General features: G+C 41.5%; 1 protein-coding gene and 1 long non-coding RNA gene across 4 annotated transcripts in view; one reads left to right on the forward strand and one right to left on the reverse strand.

Moving 5' to 3' along the window:
- The window catches only part of LOC309660448, a 35,623-nt gene extending 22,243 nt beyond the window's left edge, over nt 1-13,380 (reverse strand). Inside the window, exon 1 of the long non-coding RNA XR_014263406.1 lies at nt 13,262-13,380. This is a non-coding gene — a long non-coding RNA (uncharacterized lncRNA). The remainder of the gene's footprint in view (nt 1-13,261) is intronic.
- On the forward strand, nt 12,932-21,571 carry IL12A (interleukin 12A; the record flags this gene model as incomplete). 3 transcript variants are annotated; one of them, XM_082461066.1, is made up of 7 exons in its annotated part: nt 12,932-13,343; nt 13,994-14,148; nt 17,121-17,234; nt 17,951-17,992; nt 18,068-18,109; nt 18,211-18,354; nt 19,884-21,571. In XM_082461066.1, the coding sequence occupies 7 exons, from the start codon at nt 13,328-13,330 to the stop codon at nt 20,037-20,039; spliced, it is 669 nt and encodes a 222-aa protein (XP_082317192.1). In that variant the 3' UTR covers nt 20,040-21,571. The 3 variants fall into 3 exon arrangements, with proteins under 3 accessions (XP_082317192.1, XP_082317193.1, XP_082317191.1); XM_082461067.1 differs by lacking the exon at nt 17,121-17,234 and having other exon boundaries at nt 13,313-13,343; XM_082461065.1 differs by lacking the exon at nt 12,932-13,343 and having other exon boundaries at nt 13,921-14,148.
- Nucleotides 21,572-23,166: the final 1,595 nt, after the last annotated feature.

Below are 23,166 nucleotides of genomic sequence, written 5' to 3' on the forward strand. Positions count from 1 at the left end.
AAGGACTAAGTTAGAGCAAAACAAATTTTTTTAATTAAAAGCAAAAGGTGATTTGCTGACAATGGAAATTGCAATGTTGGTTAATTTATTGTTCTTCAGTTTAAACAAAATTAATAATAGGGTTTTCTTCTGGTTATAAAAGTACTTCGTACTCATTCTAGATAAAAATTTTAAATATCAAAAAGCATAAAGGAGAAAATAAAAATTACTCATAATCCATTATCCGCAGATAGGCATTGTTGACATTTTGCTGGATTTCCTTCCATTTTAAACATCATTATTATCATACTATACATCTATGGTTTTATATCTCTCTTTTTCACCTGACAGCAAATTCTGAACATTTTCCCCAAAATACGTTTTTTAATATTATTACTAAAAGATGCACAATGTTCCAACTATGCCTTTGTCATAATTTATATTATGTGCCTATTATAATTAGTAGAGACCATTAGTTTTCAACCTATATTATAAACTCTTATAAATAATGTTGCAGTGAACATTCTTGTACATAATCATTGTCTAACTCTCTGAACAATGCCCTAAACCAGACCCTCAGAAGTGTAATTATTTGGTCAAAATATATGGTATTTTTAAAAGGCTTCTGATAAGTATTTCAAAACTGCTTTCCAAAAAGTTTATATTAACTTACACTCCCCTCCCACTAATCTCAAGCATCCCCCTCATGCCACTGTATTTTAATAGAGTAGCAAAGATATGCTGGGTTCAAATCCCAGCTCTACTTCTTAGGAAAGTTATTTAACCTCACTAAAGCTCAGTTTCCTTGTAAATCGGGGATAGTATCTAGCTCATAGGGTTGTTGTGAGGATTAAATTAAATAATATAAAATTGCCTAGTACGGTCCCTAGAACATACCATGCAGTCAATATTAGCAACTATTACCAGTAACCAGTAAAATCACCCTTCCCCAGATCATTCCAGAGTAATATTTGGGTACAAAATCCCCTAAACACAGTCAGAAAAAGTACCAAGCTTCCCTGTTTAACAAGACTGTTTAAGTAGCTGAAGTCACTCAATTATTGTATCCATACACAAAGCCTCAGCATTCTAAAAATACTAGCCTATTTGGCTTCCACCTAGAAGCAAAGAGGGTCTTCTGAAAGGTGTTTTCTGCCCTTTATACATTATTTTAACAATGGTATGTTTTTCTTTATTATTTAAAGGGAAACATTTATTTAAGGGCCAATGGCTCAAATTTGGATTTTTTTTTTCCAGCAAAAGAAGGAATCAGCATAAACAGCCTTGTAATTCATCATCATAAACAGATCTCATAAGCATCAATCCACTGCATTTTGGCCAGAGCCTCTCAAAAGAGATCACTGTTTTTTTTAAAAAAGTCCCTGAGCAACTTAACAAAGAAAAAGTTATTCCAATTAATGTGAAAGGTCTGCTGGAACTTTGCTTAGAATTCAGTGAGTTTTTTGTTTGCCTATTCCCAGAATTTTTGGTTGAGATGATCCCAAGATATATAAAATCACTTGTAAAAAGTTGTTTATTAGATAGATGCCCTAAAATTGTTGCATGAAATTGGTTTAGCTCTATTTAAATCCAAAATAGATCAATTTCACATGCTTTATGAGAATATATTTGCTTAACCTTTTTATAGAGCTAAATATTTACTGGGTGTGGAAACATTAGTTCTCAGCTTCTGGAGAGAAACCTCTCAACATTGCTCTGTGTCCATTGTCTAAAAGGATATTACTACCAGTGGAATAAATATACAGAATGTGCTCTAAGGTCTTTGGAGTTCCTTGACATTGGGTAAACTTATGTCACTGGTTAGGAGAGAAACACTGGGGCATTTCATGCTGCGAAAACAACAGAGGAAATGAAATTGTAGGATATCAGAAAAGGCCCTGGCTGCTACTTTCACCTGGAGTTTCTTCTCTGGAAATCTACTAAACAAAAAGCTTTGGTCTGACACCAAAGATAGCATTTGAGAACAGAAAACTGATTCAACTCTTCCCTTTCTGAAGTACAAATATGCCCAGTGCTTTCCTGTCCTATTTTCCTTCTCCTTACTCTGAGATCAGTGTCATCAGACCCTGTAAATTTCCCATGCAGTGGGTCCCAAATAAACAGAGGTATACGATAACAAACAGTTGGGTTTAGACATCTTCCTGTTCAACTGCTTTGGCCAGAAAAGATGGGTAATTCCTCCTGTGAGATAGATTAGAGAAAAATTCTAACTTAGAGTTGTCCAGAAACTGAATGAGAAAAAGGTGCCCTTTCCTCCCTGCTGCAGTGGGTATCCCTTAGCTTGACAAGCAAAGCACAGGATAGATTTTGCCCTAAACTATCTTTTGGGGCTGCACAATCATACTGTGTATCCCTAAATTTCATTTTCATAAATGCAATATGTGTTGCTGAATTCTTAACGGTAACACAAGAAAAGCAACAAGACAAATGATAAAATATAACTTCAGACCTCAGCTTTACACTGGAAATCAAAATGTTTTATTGTGAATCTGCATGTGCCCAGCTCTGTGAAAGGCTTGTAGGGGATACAAATGGAAAAGAAAAATCCAGTGAGTTCCTGAAGGATGCTATGGTATAAAGGTCTCTCTGTATATTTGTTATTGCTTGTTATAGATCTGGGGGAAGGGAGAGAGAAAGAGTATCATACTACATTCTCAATAATAAGACCTTGTTTAATGTCCTATGCTTCTGTTAAGAGTGACCTCAAGAATTATACCACATGGGTTCAAATCCCAGCACTGTTACTTGCTAGCTATATGACTTTCAGTGACTGACTGAGATGCCCTGTTCCTCAGTTTCCTCATCTATAAAAATGGGGATGATAATAGTAATGACTTATGTTATAAGTCATTACTATTATTCTGTGTCCATCACAGTTCTTCTAGTACCAAGGACAGTATATTATTTTTAAAAAGGAGAACACCATCAGTTGTCATAATCACTCTGAATTTAAACTTCAACTTTGGAACTCTGAGCAGACCCTGTATTTAAAATGGTTATTTGGTTTCTATTTCTAGCCATGGCAGGTAGCTTGTAGCAAGAAAATCCTCCCATGAGAACACCTAGAAGAGTTAAATTAAAAAAAAAATTTTAATGTCTGAAAACATTGAAGAGCCACCAAGGCAGCCAGGGCTTGAAGAGTCAAGATCCTTGAAAGAAGGCAAACTCACTGAGATAAGCCTGACATTCTACAATCCCCACTGAGTCATCTGCTGACTCATATTTATAATGGATAGAGGACAGAGAAGCTGAGCAGAAAGTGGCTGTTAAAAAGCAGAAAAGGTGAGCAGAAGTTTTGCCAGATTCACTGGAGAGACAAATATGGAAGATCAGGGCCACCAAAGGAACCAGGACTTGAGATGCCAAGATTTTGGAGGGAAAGAAAGTGCAGAGAACTCATTTAAATAGAATTATCTGCTTTGGGACTTCCCTGGTGGCACAGTGGTTAAGAATCTGCCTGCCAATGCAGGGGACACAGGTTTGAGCCCTGGTCCGGGAAGATCCCACATGCCGCGGAGCAACTAAGCCTGTGCGTCTCAACTATTGAGCCTGCGCTCTAGAGCCCACGAGCCACAACTACTGAGCCCACGTGCCTAGAGCCCATGCTCGGCAACAAGAGAAGCCACCACAATGAGAAGCCCACGCACGGCAACAAAGAGCAGCCCCTGCTCGCCACAACTAGAGACAGCCTGTGCACAGCGAAGACCCAACGCAGCCAAAAATAAGTAAATAAATTTTTTAAAAACGTAAAAAAATAATAAGTAAATAGAATTATCTGTTTTTTGACTCTACATATTTGCCAGTTAGTAAGCAGAACAGGTTAAGAGAGAGGCAGAACAAAAAGTGGCTGTTAAGTGACTGAGAAACTAAACAGAGCTAATGACAGTACCACAGTGCTGGATAAATAAACATTAGCATTCAGAGCCTACCAAAGCAGAGTGGCCATGGTAAACACCTTCTGCTTTCAGCTGGAACTGATGGGACTACATCCTAGAAATAAGGATAAATAGATATAGAACAACCTTTGTAAAGGCTTAAAACCCAGCCTCAAGTAAGCTTATTCCCTGATTGGTTTAAGGTATTCTGCTTTTAATCTGACTGTCTACCAGAGTTAACATCATTGAGAATCTTCACAATTTTTCATATGCAGTGTCTGGCATTCAATCAAAAATTACCAGGCATACAAATAGACAGGGACAAGAGAAAAAATACACAATAGAAACAGACACAGAGATGATCCAGACACCGGAATTATCAGACACAGAATGTAAAATAACCATGATTGACATGTTCAAGAAAATAGATGACAAGGTGGAGAATTTCATCAGAAAACTGAAATCTATGTATTACAAAAAAGCCAAATATAAATTCTAAAACTGTAAAATTCAATAAATGAGTTTAAAAACAGTTTAGACAGATGAAGAATGCATTAGCAACCTGGAAGATTGGTTGGCAGAAAATATCCAGATGGAAGCATCCAAACCAAAAAAGAAGAAAAAAGGGTGGAAAATCACATAAAAAAGCATGTAAGACATTGTGAAAAGGTCAAACATATATGTAATTGGAGTTCCAGAAGGGTTCCAGAGCGAAATTGAGTTGAGCTCAATAGGAGCAATATCTGAAAAGGTGATGACTAAGAATTTTTCAAAACTGATTTAAAGGGATCAAGGTATAGATCAAGAAGTACTACAAACCTCAAGCAGGATAAATACAAACACACACACACACACACACACACACACACACACACACCTAGGAATGTTCATAACCAAGTTTCTGGGAAAACTAAACAAAACAAAACAAAACAGAAAATCCTAAAAGCAGCCAGACTATCTCCCCAAATTACCTTCAAAGAAGCAACAATTAAACAGCAACTTCTAAACAGAAACAGTGGCAGCCGGAAGACACTGCAAATAACATCTTCAAAATGCTGAAAGAAAATAACTGCCAAACAACAATGTATTTCAAATATTAAGCCAAAATAAAGACATTTAAGACAAACGAAAGTTGAGAGAATTTGTTGCCAGCAGACCTGTGCTTTTTTTAAAAAAAAAAAGTCTCAAAGGAGCTCTTCAGGCAGAAGGAACATTATCTCTGATAGAAGACCATACAAATGTGGAGGAATGAAAAATGCTAGAGACTAAACAAATAAATAATGACTATATAAAACTATAAAAATGGCTGTTTGGGGACTTTAAAAAGCTAGTAGTAACCAGCCTACTTCTCAGGTCTTGTATGTTGAGAAAGGTTCATTGTTTTTTAAGAAGCAAAAAAAAGATCACCTTAACTAGGAATATTCCATTTCCTTCCGCATTAGGAGCCTTACAGCATCACATGCTAGCCCCAACCCTTCTACTCAGTGAAGAATAAGGTATGTGATGGGCCCCTGAGGGATTATTTAAAGCCTCATTAGTCACTGTTTAGAAACCAATGCCACAAAAGGAAATAGCGACATGCTCAGGGCAATGCTGCTGTGTTACAGGGCTCCACCCATTGTCTCACTGTGTGTACATTATCCCAGTAAGTTGCCCCAACAACCCCAGCAGGTAGGTGTTTTTCTCCCTATTTTATAGAAGTTCAGAAAAGTTAATGAAATTGCCCTAATTGCACAGTTAGAAAGTGACGGGGGCTGGATTTTAACCCAGTACTGCAAACAAAGCCCATGGTCTTTCCACTCTACCAGGCCAGAGGCTAGAAAGGCTCCAGCCAGTAAACTAATGTGAGTGCACATAATAGTTAAAAGAGAAGATCTAAATGTGCGTAGCACACATGTAGAATATTCTTCAAAACAAGAGTGAGAAGATGGAAGGATGGATGGATGGATGGATGGATGGATGGATTCAGACACAAAAGCCCCTGCCTCAGCAGTAGATGGTTAATCCACTGACAGATTCAATGTTTATATTACAAATCAAGCAAAAATGCTGAAACTTAGAGGAAATTCTCTATTAATGGACATTTAGAATGTTTCGAGTCTTTTGATATTAAAAATAATACTTTTAATGGAAATCAGTCTTTATGTATACGTGCAAATAGTTTACAGGATAAATACTTGGAAGTGGAATTGCTGAGCAAAAGTATACATATATTTTTTATTTTAATAGCTATTGCCAACTAACCCTCCAAATATACTGCACTGGATTATACTCCCTCCAACAGAATATGGAAACCTATTTCCACATACCCATAAGTCATCAAACTTTCCAGTTTTGCAAATTACAGGTTAAAAATCATATCTAGTAATTTTAATTTGCATTTCTTTAATTTTGAGTGCAGCCGAGTATTTGTCATATGTTTCTAAGTAATTTGTATTTTTCTTTCTTTAAACTGTCTATTCATATCCTTTGCCCATTTTTTATTGGATTGTTGGCTTTTTTTCTTTTTAATATTCACATTCATATACTAAGGAGATCAGCCCTTGATCTGTCATACGCCGTTGCAAATTTTTTTTGAGGTTATCATTTGTCTTTAAATGTTATCTATGGTATCTTTTTCTTGTAGAAATGTTTATTCTTTATATAGTCAAATTCATCATTTCTTTTCTTTTTAATGTCTAAGCATCAGGTGATATCATCATGCATGACACTGCAATGCCCAGGAGCTGTATCATTTTTGTTTGTTTGCTTAACTGTCTCAAGATGCAGAAAAGTTTGCAACAATATTCATAAAAATCTTTATTCTGGAGCATCAGTAAGCAATAACAACACCTTTCCTGGAATTTTTTCTTGAAGACCACTGTTAATACTTTTGAGGTTCTTCAAGACAGTATGATAACATACGGATGTTGCCTGTAGAAACAGTGCTATGAATATTTAGGACTCCCCTTCCCCCCTCATTGGGAAGTTGCCACTTAACATTTAAAAGAGTGCAAAGAGGCAGTTATGGAAGAAACTGGTGAGTGTGTGCCTTAATCCAAAAATAATAACTGCACCTCTCATTGTATAGTGATATCTCATAGCGATGACACTACCACTGTACAAAAGTCTTACCTGGTCATTATATGATCTGATTCATATGACAAAGCTAGACAATCAGGGATTACCGTCTCCACTTTGCAGATATGAAAATTAGGAAAGGCAGTGGCTTGTCTAAGCTTACATGGTTACCAAGTCGCAGAAGGGGGCTAGAACCTAAGTCTTTGGATCATAGATGCAAAGTTACTGTAGACTCTACCGTAGCCTCTCTGGCTCAGCTCACTACTGTTCTCCCTGCTGCTGAAACACCTCACCACCAAAGAAGAAATTGCTCCATGGAACCAGCCTCATCAGCATGTCATGTTTGAGGCTGGTATATGCAGCCAGGAACATAAGGCTCTGCCTCTTAGCTAACAGGTCACCTTTTAAGAGCAGAGCTGTACTGGACCCCCACACTGTCAGATGGCATGCGAACACCAGCTGATTTATGCTCAAATTCAGTAGTCCCTATAGAATAGAACTGCAGGAAATCTGACAGCAGAGTCCTTGCTATATTATGAAGGATGCTAGTGTTTACAACACCTACCTACAGATTCACATTTACAGTTTCAACTGATCACAAGTCTCTTTGGAATCTCACTTCTTCCAAGAATGGGCTGCCACTCTAAATTATGGCACCAAAGATACAGTCCTAAGTCTATTGTTCAGAGCCTATGACTATGAACATGTCTACTCACGGAGAAGAATAATGATGAAGGCAGGTAGCCTGAGTTACTACTCATATTTGGTACTATTGCAGGTATCCAGCACTATTGATAATTTGGATGGTATAACTTCTTTTAGTTTGGGGAAGCGAGGAGCCATCCTGTGTACTGTAGGATGTTTAGCAACATGTTACATCAATTCTCTACCCACTAGATGCCAGTAGCAACCCCCTTCCCCCATTATGATAACCAAAAATTTCTTCAGACATTTCCAAATGTCCCCTGGGGAACAAGATCGCCTCCAGTTGAGAAACTCTGATACAGAACCTTAATACATTCTGCCAAATTCCTGAAAAGACCTTTGATTCCCAGTGATGGATCTACTAGGTGAGATCTCAGATTGGCCCACTGCTCAAACTGAAAGGGAAAGGAATGACTAATAGAAAAACTATCTGAATATACTAAACTACAATTAAAGTTTGCAAACAACTATCGAGTTATCTGCTTAGAAAGGACTGAATCTGAATAAGGACTTCAGATGAAGAGGATTAAGTTGATCATATTCTTCAATTCATGACATCACAGGTCCCTTCTTTTATATGTGTGTATACTTACATTTTATACTTATATTTATATTTTATATGTGTGTATACTTATATTTTATTTATCTCCATTCCTTATTCTCATTCCCATCACTCCTCAATGGGATCTATCTTAATATGTTTAACACGTATCTTTTTGTTTGCAGGTGTCCTTGTATAATGTGTACCATTTTGAATATATTCTTCTCATTAAAGTATATGGAAGTCCACAATCACTTACAATTCTGAAACCTCACAGCTTTGGACACCAAAGTTTTTTTTCTTAAGCTCACTTAGCAGCAAAATATGACTCACGGGATGTGAGGTTATTTGTAGCCTTTATCCACTTAATATAACCATTCCTACATTTTGCTGCAGAAATATTGTGTTCAATCATGAGATGTTACCTTTTCACTTTCTAAAATCCAAATTTTTTGTATTCCCAAACAAATCTGACTCCAAGGGGTTTAATTGTCTACCTCTAGTGTTATATACAGATCTTACTCTGTTTTTATCTTTATATTTTTACCCAGTATTATGTTTTAAAGATCTACCCATGTTGATGCATGTACATATAGTCCATTATTTCTTTTTTTTTTATTTTTATAAATTTATTTATTTTTTTGGCTGTGTTGGGTCTTCGTTACTGTGCGAGGGCTTTCTCTAGTTGCGGCGAGCGGGGTCCACTCTTCATCGCGGTGCGCGGGCCTCTCACTATCGCGGGCTCCCCCATTGCGGAGCACAAGCTCCAGACGCGCAGGCTCAGCAGTTGTGGCTCACGGGCCTAGTTGCTCCACGGCATGTGGGATCGTCCCAGACCAGGGCCCGAACCCGTGCCTCCTGCATTGGCAGGCAGACTCTCAACCACTGCGCCACCAGGGAAGCCCCCTAGCCCATTATTTCTAACTGCTGCAGAGTACTCCATGAAGTGGATCCCTCACATTTCACCTACTCATTTACCCACTGGTGGGCAACTAGATTGCCTTCAACTCCCACCACTACAAACAGTGACTTAAAGAACATCTTCATATACAGGCTTTATGGACCTGTATAAGAATCTCTTTGGGATGTACATGCCAAGGTAGAATGCTGGGTCATCAGGTATGCATATACTTAATCTGACCAAAGCTAGACGCCAGAATGCCCTCTAGTATAGCTGCATCAGTCTATTTGCATTATATAAAAGATCCTAGAATCCTACATTTCACCAACATTTGTCAATATCCAATGTACTCATTTTTGCCAGTCTAAAAGGTACAAAGTGATATCTTATTCTTATTTTCTTTGGCATTTTTCAGATTATAATATATCTGAGCCTCCCATGATGCTGGTTAGCCTTTGAGGTTTCCTCTTTGTATATTGCCCATTCATAAGTTTTGCCCATTTTCATTGGGGTTTCTTTTTCTTGCTGACTTGTAGGCGTTCCTTGTATACTCTCCTATTGGTTTTAGACATTGCAAAATATCTTCTCCCAGTTTGTCAGCTATCTGTTAACTTTGTCAATGGTTAACAGGAAATCATACTACAGAAATTCTTAATTTTTATATAATCAAATTTATGAGTATTTCACTTATGGCTTGGGGCTTTGATGTTTTTAAGAAGTCCTTCCCACTCTTAAGTGACAAAGATAGTCTCCTACATTTTCTTCTACTATTGTAATAATTTTACTTTTCACATTTAGTCTTTAACCTACTTCCAGGTGGCTTCACTTCTGTATGTTGTTTTAGGTTGGAGTCCAGTTTTATTTTTCACCTTACAGTGAGAATTTTCTAGTAAACAATCCATGCTTCCCTGATTGTTCTGGGTGCCATTGTATCTTTATATTAAATATGCATATATATGAGTCTGTCTGTAATTTTCTATTTTGTTTTAAAGGTCCATTTGGCTGTCCTTTTGCCAAACACTATTTTTATTACTATTGCTCTGAACTATGTCTTTATATCTGGTAGGGCTACTCCCCCATTTTTATTATTCCTTTGCAAGTTTAACTTAGATATTCATGGGCTTTTATTCTCATATATTTTAGAGTAGGCTTATCATTAAGTTCTTCAGAAAAGTTATTTGTAATTTGTGTTGGGATTGCATTGAATATGTGAATTAACTAGAAGAGACTTGAGCTATTTATATCTCAAGATCTTCCACCCAAGGGTATGTGTTTCCCATTTAAATTAAATCACTCTATGTTCTTGATTAAATTTTCTCCAAAGACTATTTTATGCTTCTGCTCACCCATGTAATAATCACAACAAACCTATGGTACTTTTATTATCATCATTTTCCAGATGAGGTAACTGAGCCCAGAGAGATAAGTAACTTGCCCAAGAACACACAGCAAGCAACTAACAGAACCTGGATTCAAATAGTTTAGAGTCCATATTCTTAACCACTGTACTGCCTCTCCATCTACAGGCAGTTGCTTTATAGTTTGGCTGCTACTGTGAATGGTATCTTCTTTTTATTACTGTCTATTTATTATCTGGTATATTATTTTTATTATATTTTCTAATTGGTTGTTGCAGATGTAGAGAAATTTGGTTGATTTTTGAAAGTTGGTATTTGTATCCAGTGAAGGTGCTGAATTCTCTTATTAGTTCTAGTATTTGATCTGTTGTATCTGTTGCTAATAGTGAGTTTTGTCTTTTATGTTCCAATTTTTAAATCTCTCATTTCTTTTTCTTTCCTTATAGCATTGGCCAAGACTGCCAGTACAATGCTAGATATCATGTAGTAGTAATCATGGGCAAAGAATGTCTCTTATAGAAAAGTAATGTTACCCCAGAAGAAGGCTGTTGTTCTATCTTGGCTAAAGGATGTGCAGCACATCAGAGAACTTTCACAAAAGTATAGGCTAGAAACTGTGTCTGGTGGCCAAGAATCCATTCTGAGCAGAGGCCCTATGCACATTTATGCTGCAGAAATTACTTTTCCATAGGAGATGGCCCTTCCAAGGGAGAAATAGCTCAGTTGTGATAAACTTGACTTCATCTGACTTAAGTACATTTAACTCCATCCTAAACCCCTATGGCAACAACACAGCTCAGCACCTGTCATTTGCTTCACACAATCTGCTAGATGCAATTGTTTCTGACAATGCATTGCTCTCTATGCCCAAGGGGTAATTCACAGACCGCAGCATTGGAAGGAGCCTTGGAGATCAACTATTGCTCCCATTATACACACATCTACAAGCCCCTATGGTGGGTACCTCATCGCCCTTGAGCAGATGATCTGCTAGGGGGACTGATGCCAACAACAGAGAGAGTTTGAATCAGACAAGGGGTTAACACAGCTTTCTCCTTTCTCCTAGTTGGCTTCATCACTCCATCTTCAGTAAAGGTTGGCCCTGCCGAGTGTTCATGGTAACATCTCAAGGCTTACCTCATCCTTCCCGACTTCAACAGGGATCCAGAGGAAGCACCCTCTCTTCTCTCCTGTATTCCAAAAGTCTTATCCCTATCCAAGTTTAGTGCATCTGCACAAAGGTGGGCACTGGCAGCTCCATTGTGAAGTCCTGGGGCTTTAGTGCAGTCAGATCCATCAGAGATGCTGAGTAGGTGACCAAACACACCCCTCCCTTTCACACACACCCAGGGTGACTAATGCTCGTGGTAGAAATGAGTGAACTGAAAAGTCCCACAGGAACCTCAAACCCAGCACATCCAAAGTGGAACTTCTCAGTGTCTCCTCCAAACTCACTCCCCTCTTACAGTAACCCCTGTGCAGGAACTGGAACAACCTCCATTCAGCCATTCTCAGCACCTTCCTATCCCTCTCACCTGAGGAGTTACCAAGTCTTGGTCCCTCCCCACCCTAAGGATCCCTCTTGCCCACCCTCCATTCTGATTAGGGCCTTGGCCACGCCCCCCCCACTCCTGACCCCTGGGATCCATCCTCTATACTACTGCTGAAAGATCTTCCCATCATGCAAATCCAACCATGTCTCCTGCCTAAAACCCTAGAAGGCTCCCCACCACCCTCAGCAGAATGTACACTCCTTAGCACAGCATCTACTACCCTCACCGCACAGCCCCATCACCCTCAGCAACCTCACACCCTGTACAGGACCCCTAGATCCACCTCCCTCTCCCTTCCCAGGCTGTGCTTCTGACCCTTGTTCCCTCAACCTAGAACCTGCATCCCATCCCACTGCAAGCGGTCTAATGCCTACTCACCCTTCAACATTCAGGTCGCAGCCCCCTGCGTCTGGGAGCTTTTGCTGCCTCCTCACCCCCGTTGCTCCTGCTGATGTGCCCTCTCTCTGGCCTCTCCTGCCAAGACCCTGTACATCCATCCCACTAAATTGTAACGATTCTCTCCTGGACACTGTAAAAAACTAGGTGTTCATGGTAACATCTCAAGGCTTACCTCATCCTTCCCTTATTCTCTAGGAGAGTAAGTTACTGCATATACTGCATAGCCAGTCTGGTTTCATCCCTTTCCGTGTTTAAGAGGGTACCCAGGAACAAAACACATTGAGTCAGATTTGGTGTGGGAGTGCCCCCAAAGTGACCTGTTCACTGCTGGGTGCCCCGCACCTGGCACAATGTCGGCCTGGCACACCGTGGACTATCTGAATAAAGGAATGATAAATGAATGATTTGCCCACCCCCGGCCAGAACCAGGCGAGAGGTCAGGGCTCATCCTGGATACAGATGGAGAGCGGGTGGCCCTACTCGGTGCTCCGTCGGGAGGGGGCGCTGCAGGGAGGCGGGGCCAGGGCTGGGTACCTGGGGGCGGGGGCCGTCCGAGGGTGGCGGGCCAGGGGTCGGGCTTGCCCGGGGACCCCGCGCCGCGACTCTGCGCGAATTTCTCTTTCGTTTTGGGCCAGGCCGGAGGCGGCGGGGCCGTCCCGGAACGACTGCGGCCGGGTGCACTGGGAGTTAATCCGAAAGCGCCGCTAGCCCCGCGGGCCAGACTCCACGTGTCACCGAGAAGCTGATGTAGAGAGGATACAGAGAAAGAAAGAAAGCAAGAGACCAGAGTCCCGGGAAAGTCCTGCCGCGCCTCGGGCAATTATAAAAATGTGACCCCCCCGGGTCTGCCTCCCAACCACCGCCCTCACCTGCCGCGTGCACCCGTCTGCTTCTAGCTGGCCGCTCGGTTCGGTGCCCCCGCAGCGCCGCTCAGCATGTGCCCGCCGCGCAGTGAGTAACCAGCCCGAGACTAGCGCTCGGCACTCGGGTGGGGAGGGGCGGCGGCCGGGAAGAGGAGGCAGAAACTTGGGACAGGCTCCGCGGAGCCTGGAAGGCAGTCAGCAGTCTCGGGCAGAGGAGAAAGAAAGGGGGAAAGACATTGCGAGCTTACCCTGCGCTCGATAGGATATCGTCTCTTTTAACCTTGAAAGAGCCCTGTGAGCTAAGTATTATGCCCACTTCACAGATGAGAAACTGAGGCCCCACGGGATGGTTTCTTGCCCAGGGTCTCTAGGTTACAGCTCTAAGAGGGCAGATCCCAGCCGGCTTCAAAGCGAGGCTTTGTCACCCCACTGCTTACAAAACACTGGGTCGCTTCACCACCTGGCCTCACTTTCCCTCCTCCTGAAATGGAGACTTTTTCTGGGTGAACTCTGTCCACACCCCTGTCTGAACTCACAAGGTGGCCGTGACAGCGAGTAGGCTTCTAACGCTAGCACAGAGCGCTGTCCTCCAAGAACCTGATTCATCCCTCAGTTGTTGAAGGAAGCCTGGAAACGGGTGGAGGGAGGCTGGCGCCCAGAAGTGGATGGGTGGAGATGGCCAGAAGAGATGGAAGATGGAGGTAGGCCAGCTCATCCTGCCCCTCCATTCCCTTTCAGGCCTCCTCCTTGTGGCCACCCTGGTCCTCCTCCACCACCTGGACCACTTTAGTTTGGCCAGGAACCTCCCCGCCACCACAGAGGGCCCCGGAATGTTCCAGTGCCTCAACCACTCCCAAAACCTGCTGAGAGCCGTCAGCAACACCCTTCAGAAGGTGAGCTTTTCAATGTCCTGGTTCCCACTTTGCAGCCTCTGTAGTGAAGGGGCATCTCCGAACCGCTGGTCACCTGAAGGAACTGCAGGGAAATTGTGGAAGTTAATCAGGAGCTGTTAAGAGAAGAAGAGGGAACTTTACAAATGGCCCAACTATTAGCTAAAGAGTCTCAATGAAACTGTGTCTCCAGAGAAAGCAGGAGGGGTGATAAATTATAATGGCATTCGTTTGGGCTGTGTCTACACAGAGGAAAGTGGATACTTACAGTGTTCCTTGTAGCCTGCCAACAGAGATGGAATTGTGTCAGGCCCACACTGTTCCTCTGACACACTTATCAATCCAGGAAACCGCTATTAGGGGCGGCCTCTGTGCTCCAGGGCCTGCGAAGATGAATTAGCCTTGCGTCTAATTCTCCTCTCCAGCTTCCAGTCTGGTGGCTCGGCTTGTTGCTGGAGCATCACATTTCAGGGAGCTCATGACAGTGCACATCCAGGCTTCATTTTCTAGGGAGAGAGTTATCTAATTTTATTTACAGCTTCAGTCATCTTTTTAGCTTTCATATTTTAATGCAAAAAAAATATTTTTTCTTCCTTTAAAAGCACTCCAACATCTATTGCTTTTGCTGCAACGGCCTAAGACTGATGTTTTAAAAGATGTCCTTTCGCCTTCCTGCTCTCTAGTAAATCTTTCTTGAAGATTTCTTGCTTGTTGCTTTATGAATATCTTAAAGTAAGCTCAATGACACGAGTCCTTCTTAAAGAACTCTTTTTTTCCCCTTCTGATCTTTCATAACGTGCTGCCAGTTGTTCCTTACAGTTCAATCCATCTTAATTAAAAAGGCAGTTCACCAAGTGAAAACTGCAGAGATAGGTGCTTTGATTCCTAAAGAAAGGTTCGATATGGGTAAAATTTAGGAGCTCCTATTTAAATAGATGCTTTATGTGAAAAAGCTGACTCTTCTACTCTCAGATGCAGCACCAAAGGTGAAAGATTGCAGAACTCAATTTGATTTTTTAATATGATTCCTGCATCAATTTTGCCAGAACAAATCAGCTGGCTACTTGCAGAGAAAATAGAGGTGACAAATGCATGTGACTCACAGGCCATATCTAGCCCACAGATCTGTAGAGTTTGGCCATGTCTTTTTTATTTCATTTTGATTTTTGAGTTTGATGCCATTGAAAAAGTAGACCTCCCATATAAGGATCCAAATTTCCAGCTTCTCCTGAAAAGATCTGAAAAACTATAGCAGTGGGCCCACATTTTCAAGTCTAATTTATTTATTTTTTGCTCTATGTATTCATTTTTTTCATTCAACAAGTACTTATTGACTGCGTACTGTAAGCCAGGCACTATTTTATAGATTCTTGAAGGTCATCTTTTTTAACCATGCAATAGTAATAGAGAGATAGTCGCCGTTTTCATTTTGGAATAAAGGAAGGCAATTATCACAGAAATAAAACTATTGTATTATTTGGAATTTTTTTTTTCTTATTGAAGTATAATTGCAAATCTAACTTTTTAGAACCTGCTCAGGATAGCAGCTGCCTCGATCTCCTTGACCACCTCCAGGAACAGTGTATTCATTTGCTATTGCTGCTGTAACAGATTACCACTAATTTAGTGGCTTTAAACAACACAAATTTATTATCTTACAGCCCTGGAGTTCAGAAATCCAAAATGGGTCTCACTGGAGTAAAATTAAGGTGTCAACAGAGCTGTATCCCTTTCTGAAGACTCTAGGGGAGAATCCAATTTTCTTGCCTTTTCCAGCTTCTAAAAGCAGCCCACATTCCTTGGTGGCCCCCTTCCATCCTCAAAACCAACAAATGAGACTTAATCATGCTGCATCACTCTGAGCTTGACTCTCTTGCCTCTCTTTTCTGCTTATAAGGACCCAGTGATTACACTGGACCCACCCAGACACTCCAGGATAACCTCTCTATTTTAGAGTCAGCTGATTAGCAACCTTAATTTCATCTGCGACCTTAATTCCCCTTTGCCACGTAACATAACCTAGTCTGTGGCTCCAGGGATTGGGAGGTGGATATCTTTGGCAGGGGCATTATTCTGCTTACCACAGACAGGAATTTAACTGCTTGTACCCCAGCATGTTCTGTCCTCTCAAGCTTTGATTCATGGCTCACGCTGTTCCCTCTGCCTGAAATCCCCCCTCCTCTGTAGATGCCCCATCTCTGGGGAAGACTTTGCTTCCCTTTCCACCCCCTTCCCAGAGCCTTCTGACCCTTCTCAGCCCTTCTCACTTGCCAGCATGTCTCCTGGTCATTTGGGCACTTGCCTGACTCCACAGCTGAACTTGGAATTCTGGGGGACATAACATAGTCCCCTTTGTCACCTTCCTTAGTACCTAGCATAGTGCCTGGCACACATCAGGCTTGTTAAATGGAAAAATGATCTCGCTCTTCAATCAAAAAGTCATCGACTTCTTAAGATAAATATCATAATTATAGTCAACATGCCTGTAAGATGACATCTGTGTGTGTGCACGCACACGCGTGTGTGTACACCCATATTAAATCTCCGCTTGTCTTTAGGGTTGCATGTTTGTTATGTTCATCAAGTAGTGACCTAACAGTCCCCCTTCAGAAGCTATACTTGAAAAAGATATTCATAAAACACAGCCATGCTGGCAAAAGGAAAAAACGGTTTTCACCAGAAGCAAGTGTCACAGCGTGGTACAGAGGCTGATTAGCACAGCCTGTTGAAATGATTTATAGTGTTTACGTAATGGAAAAACGTATCATCCAGAGAAACATGTCCTAAGCAAAAGGGGAGGAGGGATGGAGAGAGAGTGTAAATGATCTGTTTCCTTTTGTCTTATGAAGACCCTAAAATTCCTACAGATCAGAGGTGGAGGTCAAGGGCAGCCGGCTCTCGCTTTGGTGCCAGTGCCATGGGGAGCCGGGTGCCTTATTAATCTTGTAAACTGGGTTTCTCTTTATGTTTTACAGGCCAGACAAACCCTAGAATTGTACTCCTGCACTTCTGAAGAGATTGATCATGAAGATATCACCAAAGATAGAACCAGCACAGTGGAGGCCTGCTTACCACTGGAATTAGCCACGGTATAGAGGCTTTCCTCCCAAAGCTTGTCGTACAGTTAAGAGCTGTGCATCAGACCTCGTCTTCTTCCAAAAATGTGCATGCTTCTGGGGTCCATCACCATGGGACTTTAACAGGTCCCATTGTAGAAGTTCAATTTGGAAAAAAAAATTATAAAAACGTGGTTTTTCACAACAGTGTGAGATATACTTAACACTACTGAACTGTACACTTAAAAATAGTTAAGATGGGGCTTCCCTGGTGGCGCAGTGGTTGAGAATCTGCCTGGCAATGCAGGGGACACGGGTTCGAGCCCTGGTCTGGGAAGATCCCACACGCCACGGAGCAACTAGGCCCGTGAGCCACAACTACTGAGCCTGCGCGTCTGGAGCCCGTGCTCCGCAACAAGAGAGGCCGCGATAGTGAGAGGCCCACGCACCGCGATGAAGAGTGGGCCCCGCTTGCCGCAACTAGAGAAAGCCCTCGCACAGAAATGAAGACCCAACACAGCCAAAAATTTAAAATAATTAATTAATTAATTGATTTTTTTTTAAAAAGAATGAGGTTCTCATTTAAAAAATAATAACACCCTTAAGAATAGTTAAGATGGTAAATTTTACATGTATTTCTTACCACAGTAAAAAAAAAAAAAGATATGTTTGAGAAGTCAGAAAAATTTACATTAAGAATTAATAATTAATGTCTTTAATGTGTGATTCTTTTTTTTTTTTGGCTCCAGAATGAGAGTTGCCTGGCTTCCAGAGAGACCTCTTTAATAACTGTAAGTCAGAAAATTGAAGGTTTTAGCTCATATTATGAATTCATGTCATTGATATCTGATTATTTTTTCTTCTAGAATGGGAGTTGCCTGGCTTCCAGAAAGAGCTCTTTTATGATGGTAAGACACAAAATCTTTCCTCAAATGCAACGGCAGGGGAAGGGGGGGTACGTTTTTAGCCCATCTCAATAGTTCCTTCCCCACTTTGTCATATTATGCAGACCCTGTGCCTTAGCAGTATCTATGAGGACTTGAAGATGTACCACATGGAGTTTCAGGCCATGAACGCAAAGCTTCTGATGGATCCTGAGAGGCAGATCTTTCTGGATCAGAACATGCTGGCAGCTATTGCTGAGCTGATGCAGGTAAGGCCTTCTTCATGCTGAGACCGCCAGCCAGGGTCCCTGATGAAGGGGTATACCATCAGCCCTTCCTGGGTTGGGGGAGGCCTGAAATGCCCCCTTCTGAAGCCAGCTACATATTGGGGGAGACAGCCTTGAGGGCACCTCTAGAGAGAGGGCAACATGAGCAGGTCATATTAAGGAAAGCAGCCTCCTGCTTGCTGACCATGCGGTATGCACCAGGCTCTGGGCAAAGGTGCATACATTTCCTTATGCTCTCCCCTTGGCAACCACTTGGGGGTCTGTGCAAATGAGGAGACCAATGCTTAGAGGGTTAGCCACTTGTCTGAGGTCACACAGCTTGGAAGCGGCAGAGGCAGGACTTAAACTCCCATCAAAGGGATTCCACTGCACTCATCTTCTCATGCATCTCTAAAGCCTCTGGGACATACATGCAAGGGGCTGGCATGCATATCTGCAAATACTGCTAGAGAAGACAAGCGGGGCTGGTGTCTGGATATGACGCATGCTGAACCAAAATGTGAATGAAAGAAAAGAATGACCTATCACCTGGGGACAACCACAGTGTTACTCATAGACAAGAATGTGCTTTGTAACTTTCTGAATCACCATAGCACATGATGCTAACATAAAACACAGAATTATCCACTTAAGAAAGAGCAGGGTGAGTGCCATGTTGGCCAGGGCATAGGATAATAATACGGCATCAGAAATGATTGTCTGAAAAGAAATTTATTTCATTCATCCTTTTTCAATTTTTTTTTTGGGGGGGGGGGTGCCAGATTACTTGTTTGAAAGGCAGTGAACATCATGCAAGTATCAAAGAATGTTACCATCTAGAGAGTTGTAGATGATATTTCATTTTCAGGACCAAGAGTCGAATCAGTTCTACCAGTAATCAGACAACTATGCCCAGACCTTTTGTCCCTCTGTGCCTCAGTTTCTTCCTCTGTAAAATGGGATGACTTTACCCACCCTACCTTTCTTTTAAGCTTTTTGTGAGGAAGTACAAGCAAAACTGCTGATCATTGTGCAAATATATGGTCTTGCATTGTGTTATCAAATTAAAGGGCTCAAACTGCCAGGTTTATTTAGCTCACATGAATAAGTGTCTTTAGTCAACAGGTCTGATACTGACTGAGAGTTTCCAATCAATAGCAATCCATCACCTCCCTGTTCTAAAAAGGATGCCGCTTCTTAATGTAACATATAAAAATTAATTAGATATCACAGCAGATGTCATCTTAACAGAATTGTTTCTTTCTAAAATACAACTCCCACTGATGATTTTCTAAATAGCTTTCAGGGTCTTTTCAGAGCTCACTGAAGATCCATGTGCTTGGATAATGAGCATTTCTTCTCTCAGGTTCTGCCTGCCCATCTGGCTGGGAGTAGATTTGATTTGGTTTAGGAGATGCAGCGAGGGAGTGGGTTGCAGGCTCTGAGACACGTATTGGCTTCACCCACCTTTACGGATGGACGTTTTAATTTTGGAATACTGTCTATGTCATGCTCAATATTTATTCTCCTAGGCCCTGAATTCCCACAGCGAGACTGTGTCACAGAAACCCTCCCTGGAAGAACTGGATTTTTATAAGACTAAAATCAAGCTCTGCATACTTCTTCATGCCTTCAGAATTCGTGTGGTGACCATCGACAGAATGATGAGCTATCTGAGTTCTTCCTAAAAAGCTGAGGTCTCTCCTAAACTTAAAGTCATTTTTATAAATATTGGAACCAAAGAAATTGTAATAGGGCATGGGTTAAGAACTGGGGCGGGGGGTGGCTTGACCTGTTCCTACTTAAGCTGGAACAGGAATTCTCATGCTTGTTTACATTAGTCATTACTCCAAATTTGCAGGATGTGACTGTCCTATCCACATGATTCCTTTGATCAAGTCTATTTCATATTTACTATGGATAAGTTATTTTTAAGTTTTCATGAGCAAACTGATAAGGAGGGGAAATGTCCTCCCAGAACGTGTTTTTCTTTTTTTCCCTTTAATAGAAGAGCAAGAATTTATAAGCTATTTCAGTACCAAAGAGTTTGTAGGAACAAACACTCAAGCATAATTTATTTTAAAATATTTATTTATATAATTTTGTGTTCATGAAAGCCTGTGAACTAACTTATATTTATTTATGTTATATTTATTAAGATATTTATTGCCAAGTGGATTTGAGATATACCTTATGTTGTTTTAAAATAAAATGACTGAATTAAAGTAATTCTCATATTTTTCTAATGTGATTGGAATACTTTGAGTGTTAAAATACAGATCATGGGAAAACTGAAAACTCTGATGAAATTTGAACAAAATCACCTTAGAAAGAATGCCATGAGATTCTTACTCATTTCCTAGTTCCTTTAATCTCATATTTTAAAGGGAGCCTCATAAGACTAGATCTGACTTAATACTGAGGCCGTTGAATGAGTTAGTTTTTGATAATATACTTTATTACTTTTGTTCAACATCTGAATCTAAAAATAAAATACATAAAAATGTTTTTCCCTATTAACCACAGCCCCATAACATACTGTGCATTAAACAAATACACGATAACATCCACCAACTGGGAAAAGCATCATTAAGAGGTCTTCTAGTCAAATTATTCTAATTTTTGTGACCCTTTGGGCTCTCAGGGGGAAGTTGTTTCTAAATTACAACTCAAAAAACTCTCCCTTTGCTTTAAATTATATAGAACTTCTGCCTGAACCACATGGATAATTGCCTTCCTTTGGCTTAAGAGATGTGCTTTTTAATTCTTTAAACCATGAGAATTTTAAAAGATTTACCTGATGGAATACCATGTAATTTTCAAACTCTGATAATCACATTCCTCCTTCATATGAAAAGGTCGTAAGAAATGAACGATTCAGAGTCTGTCCTGTCCCCCCTACCTTTCCTCATGTGAATCCTCCCTCCCCTCCAGAGCTCCAGTCTTATCCCTGTAAACAGGGAGGGGAGCGTGGATGGCCACCCCAGGTCCTCACGTGTGGGGAAACTGACTCGTTTTTCAGTCTCACCCCACGTGATGTACAATTAGATAGAAATCATCAAGCTGGATCCCATCACATACCTTCTTTTCTTTAGGAATTCCTCCCCAAGCTTGGATGACTGGCAGGTGATTCACAGGTAGGAGTTTCTTGCCTTTAAGTATCGGTTTTGGGGTCGGCAGCTTTGATGTGGCGAGAACTCATGGCTTTGATGAAGCAAGCTGGCGCTGTCCAGTTGCTGCCATCCCCCCCCCAACCCTGCCTTCCTCCCCCTCCTCCCCCCGCCCGCCCATCGAATGGCGACTTGTCTGTTGTCTGGCCGGTTGTCTGTGCCCAGAAACAAGGAGAGGAAAGCCTGCTGACTGTGCTACAGACTGGGTTTATACAAAGGGACAAAGTGGCACACAAAGGGTCGCTTTCGTTCTAGAAATTGCCATGACATATGCTTCAAAAACATGACTGGCCCAAGAAACATCTTCACAACTAATTGCATTCTTCACTACATGGTCAGTTTTCTGTTTTTTTTGTTTTAAGCCTGGGTCTGCCATTTATAACTTGTATGATGTGGCCATGTTGTTTTGCCCTCACCCTACCTGTTTCCTCTTCTAAGAAGTGAAGATAGGGACTTCCCTGGCAGTCCAGTGGTTAGGACTCCGCACTGCCACTGCAGGGGGCATGCGTTCGATCCCTGGTCGGGGAACTAAGATCCCACAAGCCACGCGGCCCGGCCAAAAACAACAACAAAAAAAGTGAAGATACTACTAGAACCTTGATCTGATCGATCCAGGGTTAAATGGAGCAACTCCTACAAAGCACTAGCATTGCACCTGGCACATAATCTGTACACAATAAATGTGAGCAATCTTTGACAATGATTACTAGCCTTTGGGTTTGGTGACCGGGCCAAATTGGTTAAAGCCTCTTTGCTACTATTTTCTTATCTGTGAAATTCAGAAAACTGTAGCCCCTATTTCACAGCACTATTGTGAGGACTCAATGACTCAGTACAGTGTTGGCATCTAGTCAGTGCCTAACACCAATTTTTTTAAATTGTTAGACTGTCTGCTTGAAGACCTCAGTGACGCCCTGTCCCTCCAGGGCACTCAGCTATCGGGGGCTTTCAGCAGAGGAGGCCATCTGGTGCAAGACACGACAGCAAAAAAAGCAGGGTCCTGCCTTTCCAGAACAGAGGGTGGGAGCAAAGTAACTTGGTGAGAACGAGATCCCCCTAAAAACAGGCCCCAGACCTAGCCTACTAGAGACATTTGATAACAAATTACTTTTTAAAAAGGAAATAAACAGTTTAAGTGTTTCTCACACCTAAAAATGACTGAATCAGAGAATTAACATAAAAAACAGCTGACAGCTGCCCTACTGAGAGTCGAGAGCTTTGGGGAAAGGGGTCAGTTCTGGGGAGTGGTCTGGCCAGACACCCAAAGGTGGGTTTGGGAAAACTCAAGAGATGCACAAGGGCCTTAGACACCCTAAGGAGGAAAGAAAACATGGGAGGGGAGAAAACCAGCTTTGTCTGAAGCCAGCACAGACAGAGACCGTGAGTCCCCCCGGCCATGTCACCCTGGGCCATGCAGTTGTTGCCCTTGTTTAAGGACAAAACATTTGGTTTTAGCTAGCGTAACTGTGGCTTCCTAGTTTAAGGCAAAGTGCACCTACAATATCGCTGTGAACTGAACGCTTGTGTTCCCTTAAAATTCATATGTTGAAGCCCTGATCCCCAGTGTGACGGTATTAGGAAATGGGGTCTTTAGGAGGTTAGGTCATAAGCATGGAGCCCTCATAGTGGGATTAGTGACCTTATA

Source organism: Balaenoptera physalus, assembly GCF_965194825.1.
Source record: "Balaenoptera physalus genome assembly, chromosome: 4".
Lineage (NCBI taxonomy): Eukaryota > Metazoa > Chordata > Mammalia > Artiodactyla > Balaenopteridae > Balaenoptera > Balaenoptera physalus.